Source organism: Pithys albifrons, chromosome 5 (genome assembly GCF_047495875.1).
Source record: "Pithys albifrons albifrons isolate INPA30051 chromosome 5, PitAlb_v1, whole genome shotgun sequence".
NCBI lineage: Eukaryota > Metazoa > Chordata > Aves > Passeriformes > Thamnophilidae > Pithys > Pithys albifrons.
The window spans coordinates 29,901,208-29,929,042 of record NC_092462.1 but is presented as its reverse complement, the minus strand read 5'-3'; the positions used below and the strand labels follow the sequence as shown (position 1 = coordinate 29,929,042).

Genomic DNA, 27,835 nt, shown 5'->3' with positions numbered 1-27,835 from the left:
TGTGGCCAAGTACCTGATAGAGTGACCGCACACTAGGCTGAAACACCATGTTGGTGTTGAGCAGAAAGGAGCGAAGAAGTGGCTGTGGGTAACTTGCCAGCTGAGTAATAATCCCAATGAGCAGCAAATTTACATGCAAGGAGTTCTCCAGCATGTTCTCCAGCTTCGATAACACTACACTGATGAATGGTCCTGCAAGAAAATAAGAGGAAACCAATGCTTTTGTTTTGATGGAAGAAAAATCCTAAGATCCAGGAAATAGGCATTTAAAAGGAATTCTGATCATCATAACCAACCAAATCAGATCTCCCACACACTAATTAAATACAGCAGGTAGAAAAACCAAACTGTAGCTGAACAGACAAAACAGACTTAACAGAGGTGCTAAAAGCTTTTGTGATTAAAATCACATTTGCTAGCTAGGCAATCAGTTTACATTAATGGCATGTTAAACATGTATAACTATTCTACTTTACATGTGCCAGTAAGGATTTAGCCTATTATGTTATGGTCTGCCATTCTATTCCCCTTGAAGTTAATTGGAATGGTGCTACTAGTTTCAGTGCAAACAGAATCTGCTCATTTTACTCATGTTGTGCCTTATTTCCAAGTAAGGACTGGGTGAAGTAAATTATAGGGAGCTTTCTTGTCATTGAAAAACTGGTGTTTGAAAGAACATGTACATGCTACTCTAAACATAAAAATCAAGAGCCATGACACTTCACATCACAAGAAAAGGCATTTGCAGTACTGGAGACAGTCACACAAAGCAGGGAAGACATTAAAATAGATTTATAAGCAAAATTATTGGTAGATGTAGGCTTTAGCATATAAATGTCACCAATAAATAATAGCTTTAGCTTGTGTATTCATGTTGCAGGACAACTAGAGAAATAGAAAACCATTTACCATGAAAGTGCATAAACCCTTAAGCTTAAGAAACCTTTGCAAAGCTGAGAATGACTTCACCCATGACTTCACTACATGTTGGTAGACCACACAGCTGCTGAGCTGCTCAAGGCAGCCTGTATCAGTGACCTAATCACAGGTCAAGTCTTAGAAACATCCCCTTCCCTTGTCCCACCCCCAGTCCCACCACACTATTCTGGCTGCATAAAAGCTAGGAAAATCATGCAGAAGGAACCCTGGGCGATGCAACTGAGGAACTGCTAACGTTGAATATCCCACCCTCGACCCTGATACAAGATACATGCCATGGGCATTTCTTGGGTCAAGCAGGTGGCCATAAACCGACCCCATTCCAGCTCCCCTCAACTTGTACACAGCTACCACCTGAGCTGGTTGGGCACAGCGTAGCCCAGGTTAATGTGCCTGCTGTAAACTATGGCAGAGCCTAAGGCAATCCTGGGCCGGGGAAAGGGATGGATCAAATCAGCAGTACCCCCGTTGCCACTCCACCTACCAGAGCCCTACTACAGGCTGGAGTCTGTCATGCTTTACAGCAACCATGAGTACAAAGCAAGCACTGCCTCAAGACTCATCTCGCAGGCCTAATGCTGGCACAGCTCCGCTCACAAGGGGAAAGATGGGAGGACCAGTGTTGACAAGCCTTTATATGGCTGCTGCCTCTCAACCACCATGTCAGCCATCAGAGCTAAGCATGTTATCACACCCTTCAGGAATCGACCCTACCCAGGTACCCAGTGGAGCAGCCCCAAACCCTTTTGCTGAGATAGTTTCTTCTGTTCCAACATAACCTCCTGCTCCCCCTATCACCCTCGTGGTGACATTTTCACAGACCTCCTGATGACTACAGTGCAGTGGAAGATCTACTGTACCCAAACGGATGGGAGGAGTTGGGATGCGTAACTGTTTCCTCCAGGTAACACTTTAAAGCTGAGCAGGTAAAGCTGAAGCTAGATACTTGTAAAAACTGCTGCTTGCCACTGCAAGAGAGGTTACCAAATACATTAAAAAATTTCTCTGTGATAGTGTGACTTCCACTCCTAATAATTTATTAGAACAAGAATCAGAGAAAATAAGTAGAGTTTGAGAGCCTTGAAAGAAATGGAGTAACTAGATGAGAAGTAAAAATTATTCCTTTCATGGCCATGAAGTCAAGCACTGATATGTGGAGAGGGAGGGAGCAAAATATAAATTCCTGTTCCTGAACACCACATTCTTTCTTGCTCCTGTGAAAACAGAGATGATAGTGTTGAATGCTTTTTTTACACTGGATATAAGACAACAATAGGCAATTTTCTTCAAGATCCATAGACCTGAAGAAAGTGTCTCTGCACTGATGACACTTACTGGGTGTGGAAAACCTCTGTCAGGTTATTTGATTCTGCTGAGAGAAGCCCCATTCCATGACAGCATCCCAAAACAGTAAATGCAATCCAAAAACTTTATCAAACACATCTACAAACATAATATAGCATTTCAAATACAATACAGAATCACAGAATGGTGTGGGGTGACAGGGACCTTAAAGATCACCTAGTTCCAAGGCCTCTGCCATGTGCAGGAACACCTTCCTCTAGACCAGATTGCTATCTTTGAAAGACCCTGCAATTTTGAGATTTCCAAGGCAGTGCTACGAGCACTACAGGCCTGTTACTCTCACTTCAGTGTCTGGTAAAGTTATGGAGATTATTCTGGAAGGTACTGAAAAACACGTGAAAGACAACACAGTCACTGGTCACAGCCAGCACAGCTTCATGAGAGGGAAGTCCTGCTTATCAAACCTGATTTCCTTTTATAACAAAGTAACCCACTCAGTTGATCAAGGGAAGCCAGTTGATGCAATCTTTTAGGATTTCAGTAAAGCTTTTGATATTGTCTCTCACAGGATCCTTCTGGACAAAATGGCCAGCACACAGCTGGTGGGTGAGTAATTGGCTTACGGGTCAGCATAGAGTGTAATGGTGAATATGGTGCCCTGTCACTAATGGGATTCCATAGGGTTCCATTTGGGACCCTGTGCTCTTCAACACCTTCATAAATGACTTGGACACAGGACTGGAAGGGATACTGAGCAAGTTTGCAGATGACACAAAGCTGGGAGGAGCTGCTGACTCCCTCGAAGGCAGGAAGGCCCTGCAGAGACCTCAATAAATTAGAGGGCTGCACCTGGGATGGGGAACCCTGGATGTATGTACGCACTGGGGAATGAGATGCTGGAAAGCAGTGCCATGGAAAGGGACCTGGGGGTCGTGGTCAATGCAAGCTGAATGTGAGTCAGCAGTGCTCTGCCAGCCAGAAGGGCCAACTGTGTCCTGGGGGCATCAGGCACAGCATCGCCAGCCAGGCAAGGGAGGGGATTGTCCTGCTCTGCTCTGCACTGGGGCGGCCTCACCTGGAATATTGTGTGCAGTTTTGGGTGCCACAATACAGGAAAGATATTCAGCTATTAGAGAGTGTCCTAATAACGGCAAAAAAGATGGTGAAGGGCCTTGAGGGGAAGTTGAATGAGGAGTGGCTGAGGCCACTTGGTCTGGTCAACCCAGAGGAGACTGAGGGGAGACCTCATTGCAGCTACAGTTTCCTTGTGAGGGGAAGAGGAGGGGCAGGCACTGATCTCTTCTTTGTGGTGACCAGTGACAGGACCCAAGGGAATGGCCTGAAGTTGTGTCAGGGGAGGTTTAGGGTGGATATTAGAAAGAGATTCTTCACCCAGAGGGTGGTTGGGCACTGGAACAGGGTTCCCAGGGAAGTGGTCACAGCACCAAGCCTGACAGAGTTCAAGAAGCATTTGGATGATACTCTCAGGCACATGATGTGACTCTTGGGGATGGTCCTGTGCAGGGCAAAGGTGATGATCCTTGTGGGTTCCTTCCAACTCAGCATATTTTGTGATTCTGAGCACCTTCTATATATGAAATCACCAAGGTTTCCATTAAAGCAAGGTAAACAGCCTAAGAGTAAAACAAATTGTGAATGGGGGGCAAACAGTGAGGCTTATTGTGTTTAGCTTTTTATCTTCACTTTCCTCAGTTTTGGGTTTTTAATGGGTTTGGGCTGGGAGTGGTTTTGATGTGGGTTTTTGGAAAGGAACAAATGGAGGGAGGGACTAGACAAAGAATGAGAGAAAGACACAACATTTCTGAACAGAGATATTTGGATGTGACTAGCTTCTGGTACAAGAAAACTGCCATGACAGCAAAAGTAGCAAATTGGTTGCAAACTCAGGTTGAATTTTTCAATTATGAAACAGTGCCAAGCATTCTGGCCAGAGCTGACCAGAAAAGGCTGGTTTTCAATGAACACACATGCTTTCCCCTACAAATGTACAAGAAGCCATCTTACAGAGGTTTTGTTTTGAGTGAGGAAACCTAGATACATTATTATTTTTTATTATTTGCATTACTCTGGTATCTAGGAGACCTAATTAAATAACAGGAGCCTGCAGTGCAAGGAGCTGTACAAATACAGATCAAAAGCCCACTCTGACCCTGGAAGTACTGTCATTCTTGAATAGCTTGGCCAGTCAGCAGAGACCAAGCTTAAATTGTTGCATGGCACCAGACAGAAAAGCACGCCAACAGCAAGGGCAGGATGACACTGGAGGAACAGGATGCCAGGGCAGAGCATGGAGTCAGGCACGTACAGACATGGCACCAGTGCTGACACCTCGTGCTACAATGTGGAATAGCAGAGGGGGAAAATGGCACCATGATACTGCATCCACTGCATCAGAGACGAAAGTAACCTTAAAAAGGCAAATTATTTACCTGAGCTCTGTATATTAGAATAGCTACTCCAATCCCCTTTCAACTGGAAAAGCTTCCTCTAGAGTGATGGAGCTCTCACATACAAACTATGCTTTAAACAATTGCAAAAAAAAAAAAGAAAACTCCCTGATAAACCATCACTGGTTGTCACCACACTGATGACTCTGCTGTACTTTCACACCAGATCTCTTACTCTCCTTGTGCTGGTCTCAGGACTGTTCCTTGCTCTGTGTTTGTGCTGCACAGTATGATCTCATTTGCCCCCTTAACCACCACACCTTCCTCTATTTGTTATGTATGTAATTAACAGGACATTCTACCTGTAAATGGAGCACTCTGGCTCCTCAAAGTGTGCTTAGGAGAAAAATCCTCCTTTAGTCCAAAGGGAGATGATATGCTCTCTGCAGAAGGGGTGTCTGTTGAGAAATTCTCAAAGTCCTCCTCCTCTTCTGCTGGAGAGACAGGGTCAGGAGTATCCAACTTCTGCTCCTCCAAGCTTGCACTGTTTGGATCCAGTTCCTTAATAATTTTGTCATACTGTGTGATGAAATCCTCACCATCTGTGCTGAACAGTCTTATACTTAAGTTACAATCTGCCTCCTGAGAAGAAATCTTCAATTCTAAGTCTGACTGTGGATCAATCTCAGCCATTTTCTGGTTAATTTGTTCTTTCATTACACCTTGAGTTGAGCTTGAATTTCTCTTACTGTGCTCATCCAAGCCCATTTCCAGCTGGGTCTTTGCAAGAGGCCCATTGCCTACTGTCTGGCTTTGGACCTCACGATCTCTGGCTGAATTTAAAGTTTTCTCCTTGGAGCTGTCATCATCTTGAGTATCCTTCTGGGCACATAACCTGTAAACCATAACATCATCCTGAAAGTCTGATTCCTCTATGTAAGAACCTTTGATGAGCATAATGGCATTTTTTTTCATTTCTTGAATGTGTTTTGGTGGCTGTGCAGGTGGCTGCATTTCTGTGCTTCCCAGATCATCATATGGCTGGGGTGAGCTCACATTAGAACCAGGGGAAATCCCTGTGTCATAGCTATCATCCCATTCGAGCTCCAGCTGCATCTTCTCACTGAACGGAGTTACTCGAGAGGAGCTGCACGTACTAGGTGTCCTTTGCTGGAGCTGAAACATGGGGTGTTCCACATCTCCACTGTTCTCCTCTGCAAGCGTTTGGATAAAGGTGTCTGGGTCAGGGTTTACTCCATCATACAAGGCAGACCAAACCTTACAATCCTTCAAACACTGGATGATGGCTTCTTGAGCTTCCCCCAGGTACTGCAAGTAGCTGATGTCCACAGCTCTTCCATATTCCACAATGCAAGTAGATTCACAAGAGCGTGTACCAGAATCTAGAAGGAAAGATGACTCATACCATGAGTAGTATATCTAGCAAAGTATCCACTAAGACATTGCAGAGTGTTTAACCCTAACCATCTAATAAGGCAGGAAGACAAAAGCATAACAATTACCAGATTTGCTCATAAACACACCCGACTTGTTCCTATTCCAAAGACAGAACTTGTAACTCAAGATTTCTGAAAGAGCAGCCTGCACTCAAACCTTACAGCAGCAACCACTCTGAAGCAGCAAGAGTTGCTTTCATGTATCTGTACATTATTTTCATGAATGCATATTCAAGCTGGATACCTGTTAAAATAAGGTTTCAATAGACCTGGTCACATTGAATGAATTAAATAAGCTTTCTAGTCTAGGCTTGCCCAGTTTATTGTTGCCCACCACATTTTCTCCCCCTCTGATTCTTTCCCACTTCCTCCCATGAGCTGCTCCCAAATCAAATGCATTTAATGATCTGGTTAAGGTCCTGAGTTCGAGTCTCAGTGGGACCATCCCCTGGCAGTTCAATGCCTCCCTGCCATCCCATCCCATCAGATCTCGGATGCTCAGCAGGGTCAGCCCCGGTTAGTACCGGGGGCTGTGACAGTCCCGAGAACTTCACTCTCACTGTCCAAGCTCACTCGGCCGTGGCAGATGGACCTCAGGAGTTAAACGGTGGGGCCAGTTCTGCGCACGCTGTGCCTCACCTAAAACATCCACTGTGCAGGCTGGAAGGGCACACCCACGTGGGGAGAGCCCTGCCCAAATTTGCATTCGCTAAGTCTGGCCATACGTACATACATACATACAATGATCTGGTCTTCCCCCGAGCACCAATTACCTTTAGTATGTGCTGCTTTTGTCCATAGAATATAATCTTTTCCTTGGTTTTCATGAGTCAGAGTTATTCCAGTGGAGCAGCAGACTGGTGTCAGGGCCAGCAGTTTTGCAGCAGATACAGAATAACAGTCCCTCTCTTTCACAGAGCGCCGCTGGCTCAACATCATGTGGTTGCATGGGATCAGATACCTGAAAGAGCAGTGTCCAGCATTACTAACGATCCTTTCATGTTAGAGAAATCAACAACATACAAAATCCCCTTCCTACCTTCCTGCCTTCTCCAAATTAAAAGAGTAATAATATATACAGTCATCCATTTTCTAAACCTCTCAAGAGCTTGGAATCCTGACTCTGTATTGTGATGCTTGGTTTGATGATGAACTGCCAAGACAAGCAAAGACAGGAGACCAGTTGCATCAGAATAGGGAAGCAAAAAATCCTTTGCAGGTTAGAGCAAACCTGTTGCAAGAAAGTGTGGAGTAAGTGTGGGATGGGCAGATGTCAAAGGCCAGAAGAATGGCTTGGTCCAACCATCAATGAGTTCTGTCTCAGAATCCTCAGTTTATTTGTTTTCCTGGGAAATCCAGAGGGAGGCAGTTTATGTTTGCCAGGCAAGCAGCCATTAAAAAGGGAGGGAAGTGTCATCACGGTGTTTTACTGCAGTAGCTCTCAGGCAGAGGAGGCAAGAAGCTATGTGGAGTACAAGGAATAGAGGAAGGGCAGTCTCATGTTAAACTTGTTTAGTGCACTTTTATTTTACTTTTCAAAAGCACTTTAGTAAGAGCCTCAGTGTTAACTGGACTGATGATCTGTCATTTAAAATGCAAACAAATTCTAAAAGATTTCCTAAATAAACAAAAAGATTAACCACACCACTTTACTGCTAGAGTGGTATTCACAGAGGTCCTAAGAGGATTCCCAAAGTACAACAGCCAGAGTTACAGGAAATTTCACCTTAATGCCTGTGTGTGGTGGGACAGACAGGATCTGAAACATTCATGTCATCTACAACACTAAAAGTCCAAGTTAGTTGCACCAATATTTCTCATCTAATGCACACACCAATATTATAATTAAGTATCTTGAAGCAATGCACAGAATTACCACTTAAAAACAAAAATAACCAATGCATTTACTACACTACATAACAATCTACCTACAATAGTTCAGGAACCTGAAGTAATCTCACTGAGAGAGGAATGAAAGTGGTGAAAAACAACAAGAAAAAAAGTGGAAGCTGCAAACAAGTATATAGCTCTGTATCACAGTGCATAATACACTAGAGAAAACATGCACAAGAGAAGAATTATACATTTAGAAGCAGGGAATAAGGAGGTGATAAATACATTCTTAGCTTCTTTCACTTCTATACAAATAAATCACAAGAAAAATCTCTTGCTCTGAAGATCTCAGGACGTAAATCACACTATGTCAGGTCTGGTAGACTTTTGTCAGGATCATAAATATTCTTATCTCTGTAGTTGCTTGGATTTCTGTTCTCTTAGAGAGCTCCCACCCAGTTCTGCATCCATAGGCAGAGACCATATGTCCCAGAGTCGGGATGAAAAATGGAAAAAGGAGCTTGGGCTTCACCTTAAAACAAGCTGTAACATCACATCTTCACAATGCAAGCCAATGAGCGTTCTGAACAATGCCAAGGAGACCACACAGAGCTGGAAAATAATAAACATTGTCAGTTTTTGATCTGGAAATTTTATCTTTAATCTTCCCTGCATACTCCATTAGAAAATGTCTCTGCCGGAACATCATGCTTTGTAAGATACTCATAGCATGAATACTTCATTTTGTCAGCACCCCATGGAATTTTTATAAGTTATCTAGAGCTATACACATGACATGTGTCATTTTAAAAAAATACAATCCAGAGCTTTCCTTCAAATAAGAAAAAAACCCCAGTAATTTACCAATCTTAACTATTATTTTAATTTATTCATTTAATTTAGCGTGAACTGAACCTTGTAACTTCCAATACAGTGTGTTAGTTTTCACCTCTGACATGGAATTTGAACCAACTGAAGGCCTTTTCTGAAAGAAGAGTTATAATCACCTTAAGTTTCTGTTGCTCTAAGTATAAGGAATGGTAAGTGCTTTGCACATTAAGAAGGTGAATGGTTCTAAAAATACAGCTTAAAGTACTGGCCACAGACCAGGACAAAAAAGTAATTTTTTTGGCAGAATCTACTACATATGCAGTGTTCATAACCCCTCTGTTACAGGTCAGTTGAAGAGCTGGGAGCTATGGCAAGGCACAAAGATCTTTTCTGTGAGACCAGGAGAAAGGACAGGATTCCTCACTGGAATTGCATGCTTGCCTTTTAGGCAAAGGTCTGATTAAATTTATCTGTAACTACGTGATTCAGTAGTCACACTCAGCAGAGACAAAAATCATACTCCTTCTGTGATAGGCACCCCACTTTTACACTGGCTGTAGGACAGACTAGAAACATGGCCTTCTACAGGCTTTTGTGTTCATTCATTAGACATACAGCACTTTCAAAGGTATCATACAGTACATTTCAACCCACCAGACACTTGCTAAACTGCAGCTGTGCCCCAAATGGCAGAAGCATGAGCTGTACGCTTTCACAGACCACACTGACCTAGTATTCCTGCTTCTTCAGGTGTATTTCTCCTGTGCCTCTCTCTCATGGAAACAGCATCTTACAGCTACCTTAGATTCCCTGACCAGGCTGACTAGTGTGAGAATTATCTAGTATAAATTAACCTTTCCCTGATATTCTAAGTCATGTTTAAATCTTGTCTCTCCCTCTATTATTAGGTAAATAAATACTTGAAATAATAATAAATGAAATTAATAGCACTTTTCAGTAGCTAACAAAAGAAACAGATTAGGATAAAGTAAGGAAAAAGCTACAGATATTTCTACTTTATTTTTTCAGTCACTCAACATAATTTGCAATTTATTCAGGATTAAATCCATCATCATGCCTGGGCACGGCTTCTCTTCCACATGGCTCCTCTTCCTTGCAGCCCCTCCCCTTACTCCCACTGTTAAAATGCTCCGTTCTAGCTCTGCAACAGCACATTGCTTTCTTCCTCTCTTCAGCCCATGCCTTCTCAAGAATGTCAGCTTAAAGACTCTTGGGGTCACCATTTCTGATTCTCTCTTTCCGATGAGTGACAATGTGATCGATTGTCCATGGTGACCAAGACCAGATGAACACAGAGAGTTCTTCAAATATATGCACACATATATGTACTTGCCCTAACTCTGTAGGTATCCCTGTGAAACAGTTAAATAGCAAAGTTTAAGTGAACCTCACTTGATAGCCTCTGAAAAGTAAAACCTTCTTTGACTGCCTTTCCTGGTTTGGTTCCTGAGCATCGACAGAAGAACCAGAGAAAGGGAATAATGCTCATGAACTGGCTTGCTGAGAGGCAAAGCAGAGCTCACACTTAATGACCTGCCACCACTCTCCACTGCCTGCACTATGAGTCAACAGATAATCCAAGACTTCATGTCTACAGAAATAGAAGGATAAAGTAAAAGGACAAGAGAGAAAAAAAATACCCACAACTGGAGCTCTTAACAGGAACATGGGGAAAGAATTGAAGAGCTTTACAACAAGCTTTTGGAAGATGTCAGGTTCTTGCATAAAAGGTGTGTTTTAGCCAGGACAGGGTCACAAAAGAAAGACAGGAGATCCCATTTCCTCTGTGAAATTTAGAAGGATCCAAGCATAACTTTTTTTCATGACATGAAGTTCAAAAAACCTTGCTGCTGCCTTAAATTATTCTGTATTTAAGGAATTTCAGTTTACAGGAAAATATTATTCATATGTCTTTGCAACCATATAGCAAACTGAGAATATTCTGAATAAATAAAACAGTCTATTTTTGTACTTTTTAAAAAGATAATATTTAAAATATGCTCAGGAGACAAAGGGGATAGTATTTTTATAAGTCCTCTAAGAAGGACAGTCCTTTTTACAGCTGCCTGTCTGTACGTAAGTTTAACCCTGTGAATAAATAATAACATATGCACCTTTTGTGCTATGGAAACACACAGAAGGCTGCAGTTCTGGCTTTTGCACTTGGCCAGTCTGTACTGCAGAAAACTCCTTTAGCATCACAGAACCATTTTGGTTGAGATCCTGAGTTGCTCAGGGCTGCAGAATTCTTTACAATTCCCTTCTTCTTTGCCTACGGAACAGTATTAATGATTAGCAGAGACAACAGCATTTGCATTTTTGTTGACAGAAGCTGTTTCAGTTTTTATAGTTAATCCATCTTAGAGATGCACAAACAGCAGCATATATTGATATTTGCATGCACTCACATTTCAAAACAATTTTCAGATGAAGCTACTGTCCCTAATGCACAAATTTAATGCATGTGCTGGTGTCCTGGCTTCTCTAAAACATTATTGCACATTCTATACATTCACTTGCACTGAAACATTATTCTTAATTTCATCGGTGAAGCTGTCACGGAAGAGTCAGACAAGGCTGCCAGCCAAGCAAGGCTCAAAAGGGTAGCTCAGTGCAACAAGTAGCCATTTTCTCAGCCAGAAGATGCAACTATTACCAAAGGTAACTGCTCTCTCTGTCAGCTGTCTCTCAAACCACTGTGGCACACCGTGCCTATGCTCAGAAGGGACTCAGCGCAAGGCTGAGATAAACCTTACTGCACAGAGGAGTGAAGGCAAAGAAAAGGAAGCAGCAGCCTGATTTCTTGAGCAAGAAAGTGCCTTTTTTAATCAAAGAAAGATGGAGATGGCAATGTTGTAGTTAAGTAAATATGCTACAGTAAAACAGACCAGATTCCTGCGAAACACATCAGCCATATGGCAGTTAACAACTGTGATCAGCTGGGAAACATCAGCTGCTTGTCTTACCCGGAATGGCGTGTTGATTCTGCTAGTCAGTGTATCCAGGATATGCACATTCTCGTGTCGGTGCAGCAAAATGAAGCGCAGGAAAATCTTGAGGAGGGCTGGCTCTGAAACACTGCGTAGGAAGAGATCCAGGTATGCAGTAGTAGTCATCACTTCCTCCACAGTCACCTACCAGCAAAAGGAACATAAATGCAACGTATTGCACACACAAAATATCTATCCATCCATCCATCCTCCACGACTGTATACCTGGCAAACACTCCAAGTTCTCCATCCACAACACTGCTACAAAAACACTGAGGTCTCCTCTCCTACATTTGCAAAAAGCATGCTTCTGAATGCCTTACAAGCAGTTAAACCCCATTTCTTATCTGTCTTGCTTCCCCAGGGAAAAGGAACACTCCCTCAAACTGACACCCCAAATCTCACACATACAGAAGATCAAAGAATGAAATCATGTTAGAAGATCCCTACCACCTTTCTGCCCACGTCACCTCTTTTGCATCATACTTCTGTCATCCCTCATAAACATTTTCAGGTTTTGTAATAACCTGCATCTAACACAAATAAAAAGAAATGTCAGAGCACAATCAAACCACAGTACAAAGTCATGAACCTAAAGCTTTAAAGAGAAAATCTCCATGGATGTTCAGGATTTTGTCACAATTTCCCTTCCTTTTATTTTGCCACAGCACAATTCCTCATCTTACTCAATTCTTAAAAGGGGTATGTATACATGTATATACACATATAAAACCAAACCCAAAATCATCAAAATTGAATTCAAATATCCATGTGACATTTGCATACCATAACCCATGCTGCTCTGCTTACGGCAATCCTTTGGAGATTATCTATTCACAGTATACACTGGCAAAGCACAGAAAATTCCAAAGCCCACCTCTGCACCATGTACTGCTCTTGCAAAGTCAGTTGCCCAGGAATCTAATAAGCTTAAGTGCACAAAGATAAACCCTTCAATACAAGAATCTGCCTATATGAAAGGAAGTATTAAACATCTTTTGTTTACCAAACTTAGCCGGATAAATGAAAAGACTGATTTTATTAAAAGAAAAAAATATCTAAGCTGCCACTTAAGAGCTAAGAGGATTTAGAAAATATTCAGAAGGGCAACACTTACGTAACATGCTGTAAATATTAAAACCCCTGTTCCATTATGGTGCATGTTAGCCATGTACACAGTAATGTCATGATGCAAACGTTCTCTTTAAAGCATTTCAGATCACAGGCTGCTTCTGGCTGGTTACACAGAACATAGGAATGGGGAATGCAGCCTGCAGACCTTACAAGGAGACGCTCTAAAGCGAAGGTCACTGATCGCTCTCAGTCTCAGGCTTTATTCTAATGCTCAGCTACACCATCCTTAATACAGTGGGCTACTAGCTCATTTTGGCATTAGGAAAAAAGCACCAGTGCAGTAGAAACAGTTGAATTTTTCAAGAGGAAATAGAAGCAGTTCAGCTCCAACTAAAAGCGCTTTTTTTTCCCAATAGCCAAAAGGTGTGGGACTTATGGTGAGCTTTCTGGTTAAAGTTAGTGACTGTTGCACTGAGAACTGGCTTATTTTTCTTTTCTTTCTCTTCTTTCTTTTTTCTTTCTGAGCAAAGTCCAAGAAATCCATCATGTGACATCATTATGACACCATAGAGTTCATTGACGAGTTTAAACCCTCTGCCTAGGAAAGGCCAGACAGAGGTAATACATCCTTATGTCTCCACGTCACTTTTTCATCCTTTAAGGGGGGAAAGGAAGCACTCTCTTGGCCTGTAGGTTTCACAGATGTTTGCTGACAGAACGTATATGATAAAATACTGAGGCTGTAAAGGAAAGCAAGAAAAGCCAGCAGATTCACAAGGGCAGTGACCTTTCTCTCTGCAACCAATACTCTTAGGACAACTCATCCTACATTTCTAGCAGTGAGATAAACCCATATGCTTTTCAAAGTGCATATCATGAATGAAACACAGAGCAGAAGAAAGCCAGCTGGAGATTACTTCAGTGCTCCTAACAGCTTGGGGACTAGACAAAAAAAGAAACCAAGTTTAATAGCCAATATCACTAAGCACAGCTAGAAGAACCAACTAACGATAATTAAAGCCCTAATAGTTCACAAAGGAGTTACTTACAATCTTGTTAAATCGTAATTTTTTTAATTGAGGGGGCTTTTGTGTAGCTACATTTTAGTTACACTTAATTTTTAGTTCTTCTTGGGATAAAAGTTACTGAATCTGCTCAACCATTTTCCAATGAGAAGATGACTAAGTTTTGTCAAGATTTACATGGATTTGTAAACATCTTTTTGATTTTTAAATGAAAGCACATTGTCTTTCTTATCCACAACATTCCTCCAAACTTTCACAATAAAAGAAGCTAGGGTCTATTTTGAAGCTCACTGTGCAACACTCAAACAGCCAAGTTAATGCTGGGCAAGCAATTCTAATGCTATCACACTCTACCAAGTTCCAGCTCCAGTCTCTCTCAGCATGCCTTTTGTGCAACTTACCCACACAACCCAGCAAGGAGACCAGCCTTCTGCTTCCTCACAGGAGCAAATCAAACAAAAATATTGCTTGGGGCATTTAAAGGAAAGCCATGTTTGCAGCTTAAGAAAAAGATTGTTTAACCTGGCAAGCAGATGCCTTGTCCTTTTACAGTCGTATCTTACTTTGCTACCTTGCATTCCGGGTTTGCTTCTCCCTATTAACATATCTGACAGTAAGTGTAACTTCTGAGGATTTGAGGCACCTAGAGAAGTATTCAAGAAAGCCAATTTTAACTCCATGAGGCTAATTTTCCTTTCACTCTATGGGATACATTAGTCTGCTCTGATGGAGTCTCTAGAGAACTCACCCTTTTTTGCAATTAACCAGAGAAAGACACTGGAGAAATCAGTTACACCAGGCAAAACCCAGCCTCAGCAAAAATCCTTTTAACTCTGCACACCTTCTCTACAGATCACATCATACATAATACATGCAGTGTTGAAAGTGATACTAGTTCAATTTGTGCAGTTATTATTGAAGATCTCTGTTTTCTAAGACACCAAAGCCATGCTATTAAGCTTCATTCAGACTACCTGCTGGTTGTCTCTTCTTAAATGTCTCGTGAGACAGATTTGGGGAAAGAAGGAAATGATTTCTTATAAATTCAAATCAGTACTTAGGTAAACAACAAAAGAATAAATGTTCCCAGAGAACTAAACAGGCACTACCCATGTCAAGTATCCACTACAGTCAAATCTTGAGTCAGCTTTACAAAAACTGCTATTGCAAACATTGATAACAGTATCATTTGCCCAAGTAAACTTTTAGCTAGCCCTCAGAATTGAACATCTTTGAAAAGATGATAAAAAGCAAGTCAAAACTTTCACAAACCTGATACTTCATTTGAAAATTTTCACCTCCGATAATTCAAATGTCAAGAAAAACACCATAACAAAGGGAAACCAATGAAATCAAGACATGGTGGTTTCCTAAAAGCCCTCTAAGTAAATTTAAAGCTACGTTTTTGATGAAGGTATTTCAGCAATGTTAAAATCCACTGCTTCCTCAACAGTAAAACCAGAAACCCACTAGTAGCATTCCTTGCATTAGATCCCTTCTGCTAATGGTAGAGATCAGGGATATTGCTGCTCCTGAGATAAAATTAGAGGACTGAAAATGAAAAATAAGGAAAAAATCTGCATATCCATTGCATTAATCAGATCAGCACTCCACCATTTTTATTTCATTTCATTATCCACAGTTGTAATAATTAAAAGTTGCTAGATTTTTTTCAATATAAAGTGTCCATCATAAGATACCATTAAAAAAGCTTCATTCACATGTTTTTCTATACAACAATCAGTTGCCGCAGACCTGTTTAAGATGTAAACTGCAACAAAAGGCACAACCTGACAGTCTTCTTAGCCAGAGAGATACTTGACTGAAGATTATTAAAAAGAGAAAGTCACTTTTAGCCATGTAATACCCTTCTCTAATTATGTAATAATTTTTAGCAAATCTTTCCTTGCCTTCTCTGATGACTGATTAGATAGTGAGGCAGAACACTGTAAAGAGATCGAGCTTTTACAGGCTACTGTGCCAAGTAATAGCAAAGAGCTAGAAATTACTGTCATTGTGAGTTCAGTTTAATATATTACACTCACTATGTTAGACCAATTCCACTGATTCTTTATTACTGGCTATTTTCCTTTGGGAATCACACAATATGTTTTCTAATTTACAGTTACATGCCCATTTACAGGAATATGGCTACATGATTCCTCATTTCCATCACATTTCCCTTCTTACATGGACTTCACATCGTCCATGAAAAGACCACAAATGTTATTAGAGCTTATTCTGTAGAACCACGAGCAGTTTTAACCTGAATAAGCCCAACTCATTGACAAAAAAATTTCAACCATTTCCACTCCCTTCTATTAATTTTCAATTTCCTACCCCCTGTTTATAAAAGCAAAAGGGTTCATGCTTCAGTTTGCTGCATGGTGAACTGAGTCAGGGAATTGATTCCAACTAAAACTATCCAGAAGTAAAGGTGAGTTTTAACCTCAATCTGCTTCAAATATGAACAGTTGTCCTGGCAAAAGAGAGTGACAAGCAGGATCAGCGACAGAGGAAGTTTGTGCATTGGCAGAACCAGAAAATGCAAACTATTTCAGCTTTCCTCAGCTTACATTTATAAACCACTTCAGTTTACACCAGGTTAAAATCCAACTGCACTGCAGCGTTGGATGCAACAAGTGAAAGGTACCTTTACATATACCCACACCACAGCCAGTAAAATTTTGTGCTATTACTGGGCTTCTGCAGAGCACAAGACTATTCAAAGTTTTCCAGTGACACTTGGTTTACATGTTTTCACAGCAGCTGTCCAAAGGCTTTTCAGTAAGGTGAAAGATGGTATTATTTCTAAATGGGAACTGACAGTCTTGTAGGAAATATATAAAGATGCTCCTTCTAACCTGTACAGTATAATTTACAGGTCGTTTCCTCCTAGCTGAGCTGTGTAATCATCAAGCAAGTATTATTGAATTATCACAGTAGCATGCCATGTTAGAGGCTTTCTTTTAGCTGGGTTAGTGTGCAGTAGATTTGAGGTCCACTTGACAGAGCTTATTTGACAGGATCCTGCCAGCACTTCCACAGAGTAATTCTGTTCACTTGGCCACCAGCAATGTTTTACAATAAAAATCTGGTACAATTTTCCATTATTCAGACTAAACCAAGCCTATTCAGATTAAAACAAGCCTTCCAAGTAGAAAAATAATTATATCCTAGTTAGCAATTAAATGCCACATAGTAAAGCAGTAAATGCTGACATTAAAAATTTGCTTTTATCATATAATTTGTCAAATTTTCAGTGCTTTCTTTAATAAATTGAAGTACCACAAATTACATAAACATTCAAGATGTTCTAAATAGCTGTCTTTGTCACCCAAATTCTCCAAATGCCAAAGCAAAATTAAATCCTGTGCACTTGCAGTAGGAGAATGTGTATAACCAATCTGAACTCTATAAAAGATAACATAATATTTATATATACTACAGTGTGGCTCCTAATTATCTAGCATGTGGGTTTGACTACAAAATATACATCCATATTAAAGACCTTCTGAAAAGGATTTCACTTATATTTCTATAAAAGTGCTGTAACTACCTAAAAGAACAAGATAAATAAGCACAGTCTAACAAGTATAAAAATAGTAAAATAAAGCAATAGGCCTCTAGCAGAACCAGTAAAAAATATTTCAGTGGTGTTATTCTGGATTCACTATGGGATTTCAATTAGGTTTCAACTGAGGAGAAAATTAGTCTTATTTGAATACTTAGACCCTTGTGTAATTTGTCCCCAGAAGACCTTGTTTGTATTTTATTGATAGAGCTCAAAGATGTTAGTTTTGAAAGTGTGGCAAGAAATAGCTGGTGAAATATGTCTCAGAATTTAATAGTACAGCTCTGTACTTGAGCAGAATCACACCTTCTCACCATTTTCTTAAGTACCAAAAGGTAGGCAGGAACATACAGAACTGCATAATTTCAAACTGTAACTGATATGCCATCAAAAATTACCAGTCTTAATTCAAGAACTGAGTCTGTCAGGTAAGTCTTAATTTTCTTACATTGCAGACACTTACACCAGTAAGAGTAAGAGACAGTTTAGGAGAAAAAAACCCAATGGATTGTTACTACAAAAAGAAAACTACCAAATTAACATTTGTTCAGCTCTGTATCTTTACAGACAAAACATTTTATTCCTTCTGTTTTTAAATGAAGATGTGACCTTGCAAAAAGATTCACACACATACCCCCTCAACAATTTCACTGAATCACTTTTTTTGCTGTCTCAAGAAACTCATATGTCAGAAGCAAGGGAGTTCCCTCGTCTGTAACAAGTACAATAACACCCAGACCACCAGAGGACAAGGCAGGGCTACCCATTACAGCCAGTTAATGCACATCCCCAGCTACACACCACAAGCCTGGGCTGTGACTGCATATTCAGCAACGTGCGGCTTGGGAGATACAAATACACTTGTCAACTGCTCCTTACACGTGTAGGTGGGATAACCCACACAAAGTGACACGACTACTGCAGGCAAGGTATAAATTAGGCTACAAGAACATGCTATATTTAGGATACTTATCTTTGAGAAATGAAGTTAGGGAGTCATAAGCTTGAGAATGTTTGGGTTATTTAAGCACATCAGAGTTAATCTTCTACATAAATAACCTTCACAGAGCTCACTGTGAAGAACAGGTTATTTCCAGCTAGCCAGCTTGCCCCATCAATTTGAGACTTCCTTAAGGGGAAAAAATCTGAACTAGAGAACTCTTTTTTCAACTCCATACTAGTTTCCTGAGATAAAACCAGAAAAATCACATCAAGCAAAACATAACAGTCTCTCCTCCCTCTGACTTTTCAGAGAAACACATCCCATCCTCAACAGTCCTGTACTGTTTCATTCACACAGTAAACTGTGTACATAGTGAGTATTTATAGGCAGACAATCTGCAAAAAGTTTTAAAAGGCAGAGCTTACTACACAGTTCCATACACGTTACAAGCATTTCAAGATCACACATATGCCTATCTCAAAGTTTTGGATCATGTACAGAAATTCTGAAAGACTTTTAATGAAATTCTACTTACTGAATTTCTTATGCTACTTTTACCAAAAGTCTTGTTTCATACTCAGATGTTTTAAGTTGGGAGAAGAGAAGGAAGTCAAGAAAAGGAGACAAGAGGTTTGCATGGATGCATTAGGAGCTCCTAACGAATCTGAAGCGTGAAAAGGAAGAGACAGGAGCTGGGAAAGGGGACCCAGGAGAAATATGGAAATAGTGCCTGAGTGTGCAGGGAAAGGATTAAGAAAGCCAAAGCCCAGATAAAGTTGAAGAAGAGGTTCAATGGCAAAAGAAAAAATTCATGAAAAATGCATGGTCACTGCTGAATGGGGATGGGGACCTGGTGACAGAATACATTGAAAAAGTCACAGTACTCAGTCACAGAATGGCAGAATAGTTAGGGTTGGAAGAAACCTATGGAGATCATCCAGTCCTGACTGGAACTGTCTTAGCAAAAACAAATGGAAATCTGTGTCTTGCTCCAGTGCAACTTTTTTCTTCAAAACATTACTTCTGGAAACAAAACTAGAACACAGTACAGAAAGATCAGGTTTGTAGTATTCTGCCTCCCCAACAGTTTTTCAAGAGCAGAGTCAGAAGCTCATCTCCCTCCCAATTTTTACATTATGATTGAACCATGGGTGCCAGATTGGATATTGGTTGTTAAGGCCTGAATGCCACATGAGGTCTAGAATTCCTTCCTTTCTTCCTTTCTCTCCTTCCTTCTTTCCTCTCTCCTGTCTCAATCACCAAGAATTATCAGAAACAGCTGTTCCACCCCAGTTAAACTCTAGAAATAAGATTTATAAAAATACCTTAGGAAGATGCACCAATAATTATCATTGTCTCTTCTTATCATCCTTTAACCTTTCACAGATCTGTCTTCCTAATCAGGTATTTATACCACATTCCATTACAGAGTGTACTTGAACTCACAAGCCAGAATGAGTCAGAACAACCCAAACTGAATGCCTGAATAAAAACTAAAACCTCCAGCCACAAGCAGACTTTACAATACCAAACCAACTTCACGTGAGTTTAAAAGAAAAATCAAGATCCATTTAGTATTGTGTTAAATGAAAGAACTTCTGTTTTAAAAACCATCATGGTACATCTGGCCTTTCTTTCATTTTAGCCCTTTCCAATGTTTTATTTACCTAAAGGTTAATTACAACACTTACGACCCCAGATGGGTGATACAGTTTTCAAAGCCCACTCCTCAACTTAGCATGAATGTTTAACAGCAACTAGAAATTATTTTAATATATGAAAGAGCTGTTACAGCATAGTTATGTCTTAGCACACAGACATCTGTCCCAAAATCAAGTACGTAGAATATTTATTTTCTGTTAGATTAACATGGAGCACAGCAAGAAAAGACTAAAGAGGTCCAATGTGCCTCTCTTTAGTAGATTCTTTTTGCTATGGAGTTTTGGTCTCACAGATGTGAGAGCCTTATATCAGATCCACTAGATGGTGCAATCCATCTTCTCCATTAAATGCATTTGAAGTTTATACACAAACAGTTAATTTTTAACAAGAAAAAAGTCAATCTTAATGTTAATCAAGGCAAGTTTCATTACTGGAACAACAAGGCACCAAACAGAATGTTGGGGTTCAGGAAAGATCTAGGCATAAAACTCGCATATGTTAGCAGCCAACACCCATATTTTCAAGAGAACTACGATCTCACCCAATTTCAGAGTATATAAATGAGGTTCATGAAAATTTTCATCACATAAAAAAAAGTAATCAGAACAGCAATCTTTAAACGATTTAAGTAACATCAACAGGGAAGTAATCAACCAAAAGAGGGCTAGCAGATTTACTGCCTGTTAAGAATGGCTTTTACCAGCATGGTAGTACTCAAAACAATCTACGATTAGTCTTGAATACTTCAGAGATAAAACCAGAACTCACTAAGACTAGAATCCATTCTGGTATCTCCCTTGTTATCCATAACCTTGACCTAAAACTGGTTAGGCTTTTCACTTCTAATTCCCAGTCTTGGGAAGGGATTAAGTCCAGATATAGAAATAGAAAAAATTAGTGCCAGGTAAGGAGGTAAACTATCTCAGTGACAGGCTACAGCCTTGATCTGGATCACAGCCAAATTTTACTTGAACTCTCACCAAGTTTCAAAATATTTGAGGTCTGCCGAATCACTGGAAAAGACTTTACACTGCTTATGACTTTCTTGGTGACCATTTATCATGAAGAATTATGTGCGCCACTGAAACAAGCTGTGGCCAAGAAAGCAGGGTATGGTGTTCCACCAACCTCTCAGAACATGGAACAACTGACAACTGCAGTGCTTTCTGCTTGGCAGGCTTAGTGAAAAGTTGGAGACGTTCAAAAAGCAATTTATTCGTTACTTTCTGGCAGTTTTTCATGGATTTCTACTTTCAGCAGTTCCTTCTTTTTCTCCTCAAACAAGGTGTTCTTTTACAGGGCAGTGAAAACTGTTAATTCAAAGAATCATAGAACGGATTGGGTTGGAAGGGACCTTGAAGATCATCCCGTTCCAAACCGGCTGCTGAGGGCAGGGACACCTTCCACTAGACCAGGTTTCTCAGAGCCCCATCCCACCCAGCCTGGAGTATTTCCACGGAAGCAGAATTGACGTAATTGACACATTCTGCAACAGCTGGAAAAATGTAACTTCTTGCAGTCTAACAAAAGAAAAAAATAAAGTAATTCACTAACATTAATGACATATTTTGCAGATGATAACCCCTATAATTCAAAGAAAATGGAAAAAAATTTCTTCAATGTAACATAAATTTCACACTAATACATAAGAAAATTGACAGCAGACTCCACTTTAGGAAAATATCACTACCAACTTTGATAAGGAACTGCAAAACAATAGCAACTTTCCTAAAATTAGCATAATATTTATTGACTGAACATATTCCTTGTGGACATTTTTCTTTTGTGAAATACTTGGGAAAAAAAGCTTGTGGAAACATGTCTGCCGTGATGAAATGTCTAAAATGTCATTGCTTTTTTTGACAATATGTGAGGCTAGGACAACAAAAATATTTTGGTTCTGATCTGCACTTAGGGGCTTAAAACATTTTCAGAAATACCTACATAATGCTTAATAAAGCTTAGAATGGAAAGATGGAAGTTAATCTAGGAACTTACTGAATTGTAGGGCAGACACTGCTGACAGAACATTTAATGGTATCTTTACACGGATATGTTCCGTAATACCCGTCACTATTTTGTGTCATGCTTGCATACACCACTGACCTTATGGAGGGCAGGAGCCATTACTGGCACCAAAAATCCATTATAAATGTAATTCACAAGCTGGTTACGTATCAAGGGATGTGCCACCTAAAGGGGTGAGGGAGAGAAAGACACAGAACAGTTCCAGTGAGATTTCAAACAAGACAGGGCATAGATTACTGTTATTTACTACCAAAACCCTTTCCCATATAATGAAACGTTCATTGCTCCTTCTCACCAGCATTTGCTGTGATTCAGGTTCTTATAGATTGTTCCTTCTACAAATCATAGAATCATAGAATCGATTGGGTTGGAAAAGACCTCCAAGATCATGAAGTCCAACCCTTGGTCCAACTCTAGTCCATTTACTAGATCATGGCACTCAGCGCCACGTCCAATCTGCGTTTAAAAATCTCTAGGGATGGTGAATCCACCACCTCTCTGGGCAGCCCATTCCAATGCCTGATTACTCTCTCTGGAAATAATTTTTTTCCGATATCCAACTTAAATTTCCCCTGGCAGAGCTTAAGCCCGTGCCCCCTTGTTCTATTGCTGAGTGCCTGGGAGAAGAGACCAGCCTCCACCTGGCTAGAACTTCCCTTCAGGTAGTTATAGACAGTGATGAGGTCACCTCTGAGCCTCCTCTTCTCCAGGCTAAACAACCCCAGCTCCCTCAGCCTCTTCCCATGAGAGAAACTCCCCCAAGAAACTGTTTAATTACAGTAAGTCTGACAAATTTAAGACAGGGCTTTTCAATCTTCCTACATGCTGACAAGGATGAATGGATGGACAGAAAATTGTGTATAGCCATGTATCACAGAAAGATTTGAGATTCTAAATTTAGCTCTCACAATATCGTCAGGATCACTTGAAGGTGGATTTGCCATTGTTAACTTGTCCTTCTACAAGAAGAAAAAGCAGAGCAGCTGCTTTCCTACACTTCAAGAGCAGGTAAATCAAAATGCTAGCTATAGGGTAAAAATATACAGTTCACATGCTCTTCTCCCAGCCACTGTACAACAAACAGAAATACAGCAAAACCTACATTATTCATCCAATAGGATGGTTAGGAGCTTAAAAAACAAACAAAAAAAGAACTGTTATTAGAAGACAAAAATTCACTTTTATAATGAAATTTTGGTTTTGCAATGAAAACATAGTATCAATTCATGTCTATAAAAGCAAAGCAAAATTCCATTCAGAAGCTTTCCAAGTTAATATATTCTGTTTGAAGTTTACAAAGAGACTGGAATGTCACAACCTACATGTGGCCACAAATACTTTCTCCCACTTGCAATTTTTAACAGACTTTCTTTAATTTGGAACCCTGAATTTGGAAAGGGGAAGCAAAAGGGTGGCCTTTCCTTTGCTGTGATCCAGCGAAAAAGTACTACATGGCAAGAGTCTTGGCTACACTGTCCATTTTTAATCTCTGGCCAAAGTTTTTGGGTCAACACAGAGAAAGCCATGCTTGGCAGACATTCCAGTCAGTTTCCCTGCTGTTGGGGCAATTTCTGACCCCACACCACAAAGACCATTCCATGCACAGAGCAAAAATTCCTGTGGCAAATGAGCTTTCAATTCAGCTGAAGCAAGATTGTACAGACACAATCAACCAGCAGTCAGAAACTGCTCCTTCTGCATGTCACCTGGGGAGCCTTAATGATTTCGAATTTGAACAGTGATTTTAAATTAATTTGTTCCTCTTTAGTTTTTCTGAGGCAATCTTTATGTTAGTTCTTAAAACACATGTATCAAATATGATCCCTCACAAATGTAGATCTTAGAACAACCCTGGTTAGAACCAAAATGGATATTGACTCCTCTTCATGCCTAAACATGCATGTTAAAAATCTTGTATATTGCATTTGAACAATGACAGCTACCATTACTTTTGCTTGTTCAATGCTTTAATAGTCAAGCAGTTTCTTTACTCCATTTTGCATGTGTTGCATTAAAACACATCCTTTATTTAACAATAAATGTGACTAAACTTCCAATTCTATCCAGCACATTTCTTCAAATAACACATGAATCTACAGTTATTGTAGAATTATACCATTTTTTAATGAAAAACTAGGCTAGGGTTCTATAGGGGTTTCTCACCTTAAAAACAGTAGTAAAGACGAAAATCTCATTTTAGATTTAAATCAGAAAAAATAGTAAGGAGGCAAAGTTAAAAAAAAAAAGGTTAACAAGAAATATTAAGATGAGAGTGGATTCAAAACAGGCCAATCTAAAATGAATTTATATTTCTAGGAAGATACCTAAATTCTGCCTGGAAGGCTTTCTTTACATTGTACTCACCAACAGGAAAAACAGACTATTTTCACTACTTCCCCCTGTACACTACTGTGAGAGCTTAAACAAACACAGATATAAAAACATTTTCCCACAAGTAAAGGCAATCAATTTACTTTTAGTATCAATAGTAGCATTAAAATGCAATAAATTTCTTTATTCTTCTAACAGAAAATCCTCCCAATTACATAGTGAAATATCAAGCTTTCAACACTTGTCGCTTGAAAACCAAAACCATAATAATTCACCCCTATAACCAAGACAGACAGCACAAAGCATTCATTTTATAAAGTATTCATTTTATAAGCAACTTATTTTTAAGGAGCTATTTGTAACTTTAAAAGTCCATGCCATGAAAAAAAGCAAATAAACTTTATAATTCTGCAGAAGATATAACATCCTACTACTTCAGTTACCTGTATCACAGCATTGCAAAATTCAAGGGAATTCATGAATTGTACAAGGGCTGGTGACAAAAGCCAATCATCTTTCAGCAGACAGTGCCATTCTTCTCCTCTTTCTTCCAGCTTTGTAGGCAAAGATGAATAGAGGCCACTCAGTCCTGTTGCTAGCACCTGCATTTCAGAAACAGAAGAGGAAGTAAGTTAAGCCTCCATCTGCCTGAATGGCAATGCCACAAGTGGTTTCTCCTATTAGTTTTAGTAACATACAAGAGCATTAAGATTAACCTCACTTCCTTTTCAAAAATTCCTGTGTCAGAAAGACATGAATATTTTAAAGAGCCTTCCATATAATATCCTTCTTTAAAGACCTAGTATTTAGGAGAAAGTGATGGAGAAAATAAGGCTTTGTCTCTTTTTTCTTTCATTTTTAATTCAAAGATATCATTTCTTTTTAAATTCTTCTAAACCCATTTTGCACTTTCCTTCAGCCCCATTTAGAAACAGCCATCACTGCCATGTATCTACAGCTTGTCTTTTGTTGGTGATTCAAATGTCACTGCTTAAACATGCCTATAGGAAGTAATTTCACTTGGAAACACAAAACATTAGAAAAGGAGGGGAAAGCGCCCCATTAACAAAAATGAAGTTCAGCCTCACTTGGACCACACTTATATGTGGACTTTTCATTCCCAGGCACTTGAACTCAGCTCAATTCACCTTAAAAAAATCCACTGAACTGCTCATAATTTCTCTTTTTCCTGTCTTATTTATTTGGAAGGGGGAAGAAGAAATAAAAATGGCTGAAATAAGTTACTATTTAAACATTTTTTCCGGTAATATTAATGCTTACAGGTGATTTATCTAGAATGTATTACTGAAGCACAAGATGCCATTTTTAGTTACAATTTATAAATCATATTTCCAAAAGGTTTTTTTAACTTTTGCTGAATGTATTTAGAGCAGGGTAGTTTCAGATGAAGTTTTAATTATTAAAGTTCTTTGAAGCTGGAAACTTTCTAAATATTATTTTGTACTCTTATCCTTTTCACATGACTTTATACAACTTCAGGATAATGATGATTCTCATTTTTATGGGAACATTAAAACTCAAGACTGATGGAAATCCTTTTCATTTTCATTCAACAGACTCCTCTAAGAATTCTTCCTCTTACAAAGGGCTACTTGGCATCTACAGGGCTAGACTGTCGAAGCTCAGAGGAAGCACAATTCTTTTATCTATTAGAAAACAAACAGTTGACAGTGGGCAGGTCAAAGACCACGGGTTCACAGAAGGGGATTCAGGTTCTGATGACATACAAGCACAAGCAATTGTAATTGTTAACCCATCCAGTCAGTCAGAGGCAGTCCTTCTGTATACTTTCCATTCCCAATTCACAGAATTTTCAAGATGTATTTATTCTGGCATATATAATTAAAACAAATATTAAGGGGGGGGGGGAGAATACTGGAAAATTCACTGCTCTAGCACAGTGACAGATACACAGTTTCACACATATATATATGTAGATAGATAAAGGACAATGCTGGAGATACTTTTAAAAACCAAGAAGCTAAAGTTATTGAGAAAAGCTTTATTTGTACAAACACATTCTTTATAACTAGAATATTTTTTGCTTTTTTCCCTCTTCATCACAGTAAAAAGCTAAGAAAAAAGTTACAGAAATCTTACTTGGCCTGTAGAACCACCTGTTATATAACCCAAACACTTCCACTCACAAACCCAGGCTTCAGACAATGAGAGAACTTCAGATTCGTTTGTGTTGCAAGCTGTTAATTAATCCACACTTGATTTTCTATTGTCTGCTTAAAATTTAATTGCTATTCATAAACACATACTTACCCTCTCAGGAACCAATGTGATTTTCAAAGCTGTGTACTATCCACATTTCCCCTTCATATGGGTATTAGTCCTTAAGCATAAGAATCTGACCTTGAACAAAACATACTACTCTCCGCTAAAAGGAGCAGTGAACTCACAATCAGTCTATGTCTTGAATTCTTTAGTTTGTCAGACTTACTGAAGTTATGTCCTAGTTACGGTGGTCGGGACCAGTTTATCGCCATGTGGGTGTAACCAAAACTGTGTATTCTACACTCTCTCTGTCATTTCTGATGAACTGTTAAAAATGGACCATTTGCAGCAGCTGCCCAGGGCACACCTGACACCTCAGGCTACAAACTGGGTGTTAAAGAACCCTGTGAGACAGGGAAGTGTTTTTTTTTTCACACCAATGACTCAGCCATGATAACTCCCCTCCAGGGAGGCACCAGCACCTTCACACCCAGCCTGAGGGGCCATGTCTGCTGATGGGTCATCAACAATTCCAAAAATATCCCATGATTCACAAAGTAAATCACTAATTGCGAGACTCCCTGCCATGGGGGAGGCACTGGGCATTCCCACTTGAACCTGAGCATATATAATCTTGGGGTCTGGGGACTTGGGGGGCCACTCATTGGATCCAGAGGGGGACCAGAACCTTGACAGGACTGCAACTGCCACTCTTGACCAGATTGTGACCATCATCGTCACCAAAAGGTTTTCTCCTGTCCTTTTACTTTGCGCTCAGGAGGACCACGTGGGGCTCAGCACAGGAGCTAATGAACACCGTTCTGTTTATGTCCCAGGCTGCTGGGTTACGCACCTGGTTGTTGTGGGTTAAAACCATTGTTTTTCTCTGTATAATTGTATTTATTGTAACCTTTCTAGTAAATTGTAACTCTGACTTGTAATCTCTCTTGAGTCAGGTTCATTTCTCCTGCAGGTTTACCTTTAAACCAGCTCAAGTTAGAAGTGCCACATGCAGCTGCTAAAATCTGTAAAGTTTAGAAAGCTCTTATTTTTGCTATGAAGTAGAGCACAAATGGCTTTACAAAATTGTGTTTCTTAAGCACTAAGATAGAGAGTAGCCGCTGGAAGCAATTTCACCTCTTTAAATAAAAAAACATTTTAAAACATTCA

At 39.8% G+C, this 27,835-nt stretch overlaps 1 protein-coding gene across 1 annotated transcript in view; it reads right to left on the bottom strand.

The window, feature by feature from the left end:
• FHIP1A (FHF complex subunit HOOK interacting protein 1A) overlaps positions 1–27,835 on the bottom strand; it is a 100,691-nt gene that overhangs the window by 15,228 nt on the left and 57,628 nt on the right. The window contains exons 5-11 of the mRNA XM_071556094.1: positions 24,865–25,023; positions 22,169–22,255; positions 11,761–11,928; positions 8,475–8,554; positions 6,883–7,070; positions 5,015–6,055; positions 14–192 (exon numbers count right to left, since the gene is read on the bottom strand). Coding sequence (XP_071412195.1) covers positions 14–192; positions 5,015–6,055; positions 6,883–7,070; positions 8,475–8,554; positions 11,761–11,928; positions 22,169–22,255; positions 24,865–25,023 — 1,902 coding nt within the window. The remainder of the gene's footprint in view (positions 1–13; positions 193–5,014; positions 6,056–6,882; positions 7,071–8,474; positions 8,555–11,760; positions 11,929–22,168; positions 22,256–24,864; positions 25,024–27,835) is intronic.